Below are 8,297 nucleotides of genomic sequence, written 5' to 3'. Positions count from 1 at the left end.
AGAGCCTCTACTTGAGATAACTTAAGAATACAAGTAATCAGATGAATGAGATTTCCCAAACTCCTGAATATTGTCACACTAGCAGGCACACTCTACAACAATATATGAAAATAAGAATTAACCATGCAAAACATCTAAACACCAAATTTAGGTCATGTTGAAATATTCTAAACTATTGCTGATACAAGAAGATACATGGCAATAGCCAGATTCAACTACAATCTACAAAAAGAATGTACCACACCATAAAGAATGATAAAAACAGAGGAAACTGACACAAAAGACACATTCAGAAGGTTTTGGTTTTGAGGAGTAGAAGTGAATAAGACCAAGTTAAATGCATTCAGGTGAAGATATTTCGTTCGAGAAAGGGAAATGTGATCGACTAAACACAGAATGGAGGAGACAACAACTGACTTCCATCCAAATCTGACAGCACATTGCAAAATGCTAGGAATGACACAAGTCTTTCGGATAGAATAAGCAATAGCGCGCGCAATAACAAGATGAAAATGGCCATTCCACGTAAGTAGAGTAATCGCCAAATACATATAAACACACCGATAACTCAAGTACTCACTATAAAATGAGGTGAAACGCAGTAAACTGCGGAGTTTAAGTGAGGCTAATCTAACCTCTCTCACGCAGACATCGACCTTGTAAACAATCGACGTCTGCTAGACGTACACAAACTGACTCAGTGAAAATCTTCTGAATCATAAATAAAAGGGCTTTAGTCAAGAGCACAAGCCTGTCGAATTCTCACAATATTAGTTAAATAATCGGAAGTACCAAATAATATATTTCTGTTGATAATTTCATTGCAATGACATTTCAGATTCTGGCAAACGCAACTGCATGTACCCTCTTGCCTCAGTTTTTCTTTGAATGATAGACATATCAAGAAGGACTGAAATATACATTCAGCGTCATAGTAACTACTATTCATTGTACCTTAACCATGAAAAATTACCTGCTTATTCTCGTTCAACTTAATAATGGGTTTCCAACGGTTACGTCTTTCGTTGAACAGCAGCCGACTTGCGGAAAGATGAACCGACGGCCTCCGTCTAAAACTTCTCAAATGGGAGTATGGTCTTGCCAGTATCTGTCGTCGGTCAACGATGATTATTGGATATTGTTTGACATCGCAATAACTTAGATATATTCGTGTTATTAATTTTTTGAACACTAAGTACAGTTTTAAATTATCTGTACAGGAAAATTGAGCGCACGATGTTAAAATAATCTGCAGTTCTTGTGCATTGGGTTGGTACGCTAGCAGACCCGAGCCGGAAGTGAACTCTGGCGGTAGATTAGTTTTATGCTTAAACTTGGAATTAAGCATAATCAAGTCGGTGCTTGTTGTGTTTCACGTGTTGTTTGAGGTGTTGAAGGTGGTTAAAGTACTCAGAAAATAGAGACTGTTATTGTATTTGTGATTGTATCACCTACTTTTATTATCCTTGACCATTTGTCGTCACAAGACGAAAACTTGCTTGCCAACACCAAAGTGTGATTAGTGAAACCATGCACCCATACATACACATGTTTCCTAAATTTGTAGTAGTCAAAAGGGATATAAATACCTATTATTGGAGCACCACTCATATAAGTACTGTGAGAAGGACACAATTCTATGAGAGTCTGGGTATGCCATAGGAAAGTAGTCTCTGGGGAATATACTAAAACACAGTAACACAAAGTCTACTGTAACACACACAGCTAAAGATTTTACATGACATAATATTAAGATGAATGGATTCAATATTGAGATTTTTGAATCACAACTTCTCTTTGCGCACTGGAAAAAGAACCCAATGGATTTCAGCTCGATATTTTCAAAGAAATGTGTCACATACTTATTACCATATCAATCACTTCCTAGATATGTAGTGACCTGCAAATAATTTCACAAGTTCAACAAATTTTTGGCACAATAAGTGCTGTTAGCTTCCATAGATATTTGAAATATAATTTACATCACATATCATGAGCAACAGATATAAATACCAAAAAATCTCACATCCAACCCATAACAGTCATCTTTTACAATACAATCATCTAACTCTAACATCAGAACACACTTTCTGGAATAAATATCAGACTTACATTCCAAATAAATCAAAACTGAAGGATTTTAAAGATATCTTACAAAATAAAATTGTTTGGACAATAAACTAGCAGACCTAGACAAGGATAAGGTGCACACTTTTTGAAGTTCTAAAGGAATGACGCATTTTCAATCGGATATTGAAACAGACATGGTTCTGTATTACAGTGGAACGTTTGCACACATTAACTTTCTTTAATCACTACTCACAGCCAGTATGATATGACAGCATCAGTTGCTATATCACTATCACTGTCCTCTAAAGGTAATTTAATGGTAATATTTTCAGAGGGAAGTTCTATATCAAGGGCACGTACCATACAGTAAAAGCGTTTTCTAGTCAATTGAAGACACAAATTTGTTTTCACAGTAAGATGTGAATCCTAACACGAACATATTTAAGATCCAAGATATGTAATTCTAAATTATATTATTATTTATTTTGTGCGGAGAACTTCCGCGGAAATAATTAACTTCAAGAGCAGAAAATTTTTGACTGCCATGAATTAGCCCAGGCATTGCACTTCAGGAGCTTACACTTGATGGGCATACACAGCTCAACGAATTGGGCCCTGTGATTTGGAAATCCCTTCAACTGTTTGATATTTTCAAAAATTGTTTGGTTCATAAAATTTCATTTCAGTGGATAATACAAGCACCATTACATTCAGTATTAATGTGCTGCCACCGTCCCGTATCTCAATTCAGCCTCAAATTGTTCTGGTTTTATTGTACCATCAATAGCTTCACAATTTGGATTGAATACAGAGTATGCACTTGGCTCGCCTGGCTTCTTTTTCTTTGTGCGTGTATTGAGCCACATAAGTACAAGCAAAGAGAGAATAAAAAAAACAGCACCAAATTCAAGCTGAACAGCAATACCCATTAGTGTAGCCCACAAAAGAGTATACAATGCATAAAGAGTGATGGAGAGCCATGGTGGAGAAGCACAGCCAGTGTCATCTTCATCGTCTGATGCCCCATTTTCAATATTGTCACATCCAAATGGACCCAAGAGGTGGTGAGTAGAGTCATCTGAATCCAATACGTCTTCCTGGTAGAAAAAAAAAGGCATTTCTTAATCATACGGCATCCTAACGTTCCCTCATGAAGTCTGATCAACATGATCCTCAATGGGAAAGAAGATAGGCACAATAGGTTGATGATTACATAGGCTCTTAATTCAAACATTAAACATTTAAAAATATAATGAGAGAGACAAGATATAAAATTAAGTAGAATTTTTTATGCAACTCAAGAAAATTTACCCCATCAATAGGACCGCGTCTGTCGGGGGAACTAGGTGGAGTGCTGCACGGAGTAGATGCCGAAGATCCTCCAAACATTATCGATGCGAAAGATTTTTTAGCCGATGTCAGGAATGCCTCCCTCCTTTTCCTCGCTCTATATTCTTGAAGCTTTTTCTCCATTATACATGATTCCAGCTGTAAAAATTTGGCTGGCCTCAATTGAAACCCGAAGAGACGGGTAATGAAAGAATCAAGACGTCAACACGCAAAACCTAGCAGACGTAGCGACAGCAGTAGACAGCAAGCTGAACCTGCAAATAGTACGTTGTGCAAATAAGTCATTCACCAAAAAATATCTTAACTTCAAATGTCAGGATATTTTACACTAATCAATACGTCTAAAAACCTCAGTTTTTATTTGAAATAATATTAGCCTGCCCTTCTGTTCACTTGATAATTTGAGGAGGAAGTTTCGTGTTTGTGATAATCGCATCCTGGCTTGACAACAGTGTTCTCACTCAAAGCCAGAGGGAGCCATTGGTGGAGATTTTCTAGCAGAAGAAAATGCAGAACATAGTTGGCTCCTCATTCGTGAGTAAGGTGTAAAAAACCTTTCTTTCGACAAGTCTACAGTTAGTTACACTTCGAAAATCGATAAGAACTGTTTTCTAAGTTAAGAAATACGTATTTGACCTGGCATGATCTTTGAAATGTGAAGGCAGGGTCATGAAGGTAAAGAGGTCATGTTTGTTTTCATAGCTGTCAAAGCTGCTTTACTGTCTTTCTTTGTTCCCCGTCCTCCACTGGCCTTGATCAAAATACATTGTTTCTTTCTTTCTAAAGAGACGCTATGTGAAGAGAACACACTAGTGATCAACCAGTTGTTGGAGCCACTATGGACGGCCACTCTCAGGCAGATGGCAGCCACAGCTACATAACAGTTATTCCTGTTGATTATTCAAGGGGTCGTGGCTACTCACAGCAGTCAACTGATTATCTCGATCAATACGTGTAAGTGGAAGATTTTTGGAAAACTTGTTTATAAATGACATGCAAAAACATTCAATTGTATTGAATTGTCTGAATCCCTTAGGGATTATTCATCTGACAGAGCCAGAGATGAATACATACGAGGGGATTATAACATTAATTCAGAACCTCAGTATGATAAACTTGGTGGGATCTATGCTCCACCAGGATATGAAAAGACTCATTCACATGTTACAATAGATAGAGAAGCGCTTGAGAGAGATGGGTTGGATAGAGATCGTGTCAGAGACCGTTCCCAACTAGCACAAATGGGTGAGTAAACAATGTAATTCGTATGTTCTCATATTAATTTCAATGCTACCATCTAAAAATCTTATGTTTCAATTGATTAGGGGATGCTGAATGGGAGAGAGATCGGGATAGAGAACGTACCCAACATCGCCACATTCAGCATGAAAGATCAGACAGAGATAGATGGCAGCATACTTATCTCCCATCAAATACAATTGACCGAGAAAGAGAGAGGGAGAGAGAAAGGGAAAGAGAGCAGAGAGAAAAAGAAAGGGAGGGAGAATGGGAGAGGGAAAGAGCTGCACACATGGTGAACAAATCTCAAGCAACAGCAGATACCTGTGGTTTAGGGATGAGTGGAATGAAAGATAATAGTAATACTCTTCACAATGAACCAAGTATGGAGAAGGGCGCACTGCAACCATTTTCAAACCTGGGATCTCGTGGTAAGCTAAGTTCTGTCATTTGTGGTATACCCTTAATGTATGTTTTCTCTCACAAAATAAAAAGTGAATCATCCTTTTCTAAACTTTTTAGGAGCTCCTTTGTGTGTCTACTTGATGTCTCGTATTGCCTTGCACATGGAACTAGAAGATAGAGAAAGTACTACTACAGCTGAATTAATGACAGCAATATTTCAAGAAGATGAGCTTGGTTTGCCGTCCTCAGCTGGCCCTCTCTTTTCCTTGTGGATGTGCTCTGGGCTTTTGGGTGAGTACTTGCAAAATTATGTGATTGTATTTCTTCCTTCTGAGTTAGTGCATTCTTTTTGATGCCTCCTTATTGTTATTTTTATTTAAAATTATTGTGTTCTTTATTTATTACAGAACTTCAGTTGAAACCTCACCATAAGCCTTTTGAAATACGCAGACAGTGGCCATTATTTCTAAATCAATACTGTAGTGTCACTGAATCACGTATAGAAAGGGATGAACCTATTCTTTCATTTCAAAGAAATGTATTTTTTCCTCGGCGGGAAGAAGAAAAAATAAAGTATGTCTGATGCCATTCTCATAACCATAGTCTCAAAAAAACATTCTTACCAAATTTTTTCTTTCAGGGATCATAAGTGCTTAACTCTTCTGTACGAAGAGGCCAGATATAATATTTTAGAAGGCCGCTATCCTTGTGAAATGAGTCATTATCTGATGTTAGGAGGAATCCAGGCTCGAATTGAACTCGGTCCTTACAAACCAGAAGAACATACAACACAATATTTCAGGTATTGATTGATTTTTCTACTATGATATATATTTTAACAATTATTTTATGTTGTTCTTAAATATATATTTTTTATTGATCACATCTTAAGGGAACACAAGGATAAATTTTTACCTGCTCATGTTCGAAGAACCTCATGGTCATGGCTTCCTATTAGTGGTAAAAACTCTCCTGAAGTACGATTACTTGAGCATTACAAGAGGATACCTAATAATATGTCAGACAGACGTCTTATAAGAAAATATCTAGAGTTCTGTTGGTCGTTGCCTTACTATGGGTTAGTAATATTAATTGCACTTATTGGCATGCTTCATCAAACTATTTAAAATTAAATAATTATCATAAACCTTTCACTTTTGAAATATTTTTTTACAACTTTCATTTCTGCCACAGGAGTGCATTTTTCCAAGGGCAAATTGAGCAACCAGTCAGAGGGCTAACATCTCTAATTACTCATCAAGATATACCAGTTCTTGTTGCAATCAACTCTCAGGGGGTTTATGTTATTGATGACATCCAGTGTGTAAGTGTCAAAACTAGTTTGTCAAAGAAGTGTGCCCAACTAGTTCCACTGCACTTTTTCTAAAATGCCTTGTCTCTTAGGTTGTTCTTCTTGGCTTGAAATTTGAAGAGCTTTCTTGGGAATTTGCCAAACCTTCACCATCCCAAGAAAATAATAACAACTGTTTACCATGCCTATTCTTACAATTTATGGTGGTTGAAAATGGGGCTCGTGTGTCAAAAATTTTGCAAGTATTTTCCAAACAGGCAAGTATTGTCTTTTATTGTGAATCTATTTAAAGTTAAATGGTGACACTAAAATATAAAGTAATTCTTTTCTTATTCATTTTAGGCTGTAATGATGGATGCCTTAATTTCGGTATTTGTGGATGAAAAGCGAAAGTCTACAGCTGCTACTTATCATGATGAAACTGATCGACCTGTGTATGATACAGCTACGGACAGTGACGGTACATTATTGAATTATGTTTATAGACTCAGTAGCACTCATGAATTCTGGCCCCCCTGTTGTATATATAACGGCAAGGCATTTATTGTATTTAACAGATACTCAAATACCTCTTACAATGATGAGCAGACGCGAGCTACCTCAGTCTTGCATCAGCAACAAATTAAGTAGGCTAACTTTAGCTACATTTGACGAGGAGGGTAAGAAATCAACAAAAAATATTTATATTTCCACGCATGCAAATGTAGAACTAACAGGGAACTGACAGGGATTGGTAATGATCTTCCGAAGCTTGACTGATAAGGGATCGTTCAGAAAGTACGTCCGCTTTTCTCAGGTTCAGAAAAGGACAGTAGCTCGACGCCTGCGAGACTCGGGATAGGCCACACCGTAGTACACGTATGCACTGCGCGCAAAGAGTTTGCCTACCTACCAGGCGCTATGTGAGCATGCATTTACTGAACTTGGCAGTTTCGTCACGGCGAATGTCGCTCGTACTTTCTGGATGATCCCTCAGCCAGCCAGATATGTGCCTAGTGCTTTATATTCTAGAAGCCATTACAATTTATTTTTTTTGTACTGTAGTTTTGGTTTTGAACTCCATACAATGTTTTCTTGTTACAGTCAAGATGTTTGAGACGTGTGAAACCAGTTTATGCGATGCTCCTCACCATGATGCTAGTTTTTTTGACTCTGTTTGTTTACTTGATTCTACACCTAATGCTTCAAATAAAATTTTCAGTTAGTGCACTGCATGGCTTTCCATTTTCTTTCCAATGCATGAATAACGTTTACCTTTCCTTTTGCTTGGTGTTGTAACTCATCACTTGGAGGTAAATGGAGTTTAGAATACATATTCAACTATGATTTATTCTAAGTGTATTTAAATCTTCTTTTTTTTTTCATTTTATATTTCATTTTTTATAACTGTATAACATTCTTCTTAAAATATCCAACAGGTATGAATTAACAAACATGTATGACCTGTATCCTGTATTCTGACCATTTTGTATTTTATCTTTTTACAGGACGATGCATCGGTCAATCAGGGTCGTGGTCTTTTAGCTACTGAATCTAGCAATGGAAGTGTGCTTTGCTTACCCCAGACTTACATCATTGGATTTGCAAGCAGAACCACACTGGTGAAATTTTCATCTTTGCTATGTAGCTCTCCTTTTCCCACCTGTTTTAGTTTTTCCAATTCACTGAAAGATGAACTTGTATGTAATTAAGATAGAAAATGTGCTGCTGGTCAGTTGAGATATCTTGTTTGCAGTTTGTAATTTTATTTTAACCTCTCATCACAACATGGAGAGTTGAATTTCTGAAAACAAATATCCTGAAGTTCCCATCATGTTGCGGCCTTGACCAATTAGCTTTTTGTTTAATACTTAATGCTTCATCTTTTGCTAATAACACATTGTGTTATGTTACATTGATCTTTATTGAAATTTTTTAAGTT

At 37.0% G+C, this 8,297-nt stretch overlaps 2 protein-coding genes across 4 annotated transcripts; one reads left to right on the top strand and one right to left on the bottom strand.

Annotated features, from left to right (window-relative positions):
• Positions 1-1,427: 1,427 nt before the first annotated feature.
• Positions 1,428-3,674, bottom strand: LOC127748696 (SAYSvFN domain-containing protein 1-like). The gene is made up of 2 exons (XM_052265766.1): positions 3,382-3,674; positions 1,428-3,167 (listed from the first exon to the last, which is right to left on the bottom strand). Exons 1-2 carry the CDS (start codon positions 3,541-3,543, stop codon positions 2,787-2,789), a joined length of 543 nt encoding a protein of 180 aa, XP_052121726.1. The 5' UTR covers positions 3,544-3,674; the 3' UTR covers positions 1,428-2,786.
• Positions 3,675-3,870: 196 nt separating this feature from the next.
• LOC113209617 (putative FERM domain-containing protein FRMD8P1) lies at positions 3,871-8,291 on the top strand. 3 transcript variants are annotated; one of them, XM_052265765.1, is made up of 13 exons: positions 3,871-4,095; positions 4,207-4,374; positions 4,457-4,665; positions 4,746-5,090; positions 5,182-5,355; positions 5,472-5,637; positions 5,705-5,866; positions 5,957-6,142; positions 6,259-6,388; positions 6,469-6,633; positions 6,719-6,836; positions 6,934-7,035; positions 7,173-7,452. In XM_052265765.1, the coding sequence occupies exons 2-13, from the start codon at positions 4,259-4,261 to the stop codon at positions 7,280-7,282; spliced, it is 1,983 nt and encodes a 660-aa protein (XP_052121725.1). In that variant the 5' UTR covers positions 3,871-4,095; positions 4,207-4,258; the 3' UTR covers positions 7,283-7,452. The 3 variants fall into 3 exon arrangements, with proteins under 3 accessions (XP_052121725.1, XP_026283036.1, XP_052121724.1); XM_026427251.2 differs by lacking the exon at positions 7,173-7,452 and adding an exon at positions 7,864-8,291 and having other exon boundaries at positions 3,872-4,095; XM_052265764.1 differs by lacking the exon at positions 7,173-7,452 and adding an exon at positions 7,460-7,590 and having other exon boundaries at positions 3,872-4,095.
• The last annotated feature ends 6 nt before the right edge of the window (positions 8,292-8,297 follow it).

The sequence above is a fragment of the Frankliniella occidentalis genome, unplaced genomic scaffold, assembly GCF_000697945.3.
Source record: "Frankliniella occidentalis isolate FOCC.00 unplaced genomic scaffold, Focc_3.1 Scaffold30, whole genome shotgun sequence".
Classification (NCBI taxonomy): Eukaryota; Metazoa; Arthropoda; class Insecta; order Thysanoptera; family Thripidae; genus Frankliniella; species Frankliniella occidentalis.
This window is presented reverse-complemented; position numbering and strand designations above follow the sequence as displayed.

Coding starts and splice junctions, on each gene's coding strand:
- LOC113209617 (XM_052265764.1), top strand. CDS start 4,259: ATGGACGGCCACTCTCAGGCAGATGGCAGCCACAGCTACATAACAGTT. Junction 5,356..5,471: donor GATGTGCTCTGGGCTTTTGG/GTGAGTACTTGC, acceptor TATTTATTACAG/AACTTCAGTTGAAACCTCAC. Junction 5,638..5,704: donor CGGGAAGAAGAAAAAATAAA/GTATGTCTGATG, acceptor TTTTTCTTTCAG/GGATCATAAGTGCTTAACTC.
- LOC127748696 (XM_052265766.1), bottom strand. CDS start 3,543: ATGGAGAAAAAGCTTCAAGAATATAGAGCGAGGAAAAGGAGGGAGGCA. Junction 3,168..3,381: donor GACGCGGTCCTATTGATGGG/GTAAATTTTCTT, acceptor TTTTTCTACCAG/GAAGACGTATTGGATTCAGA.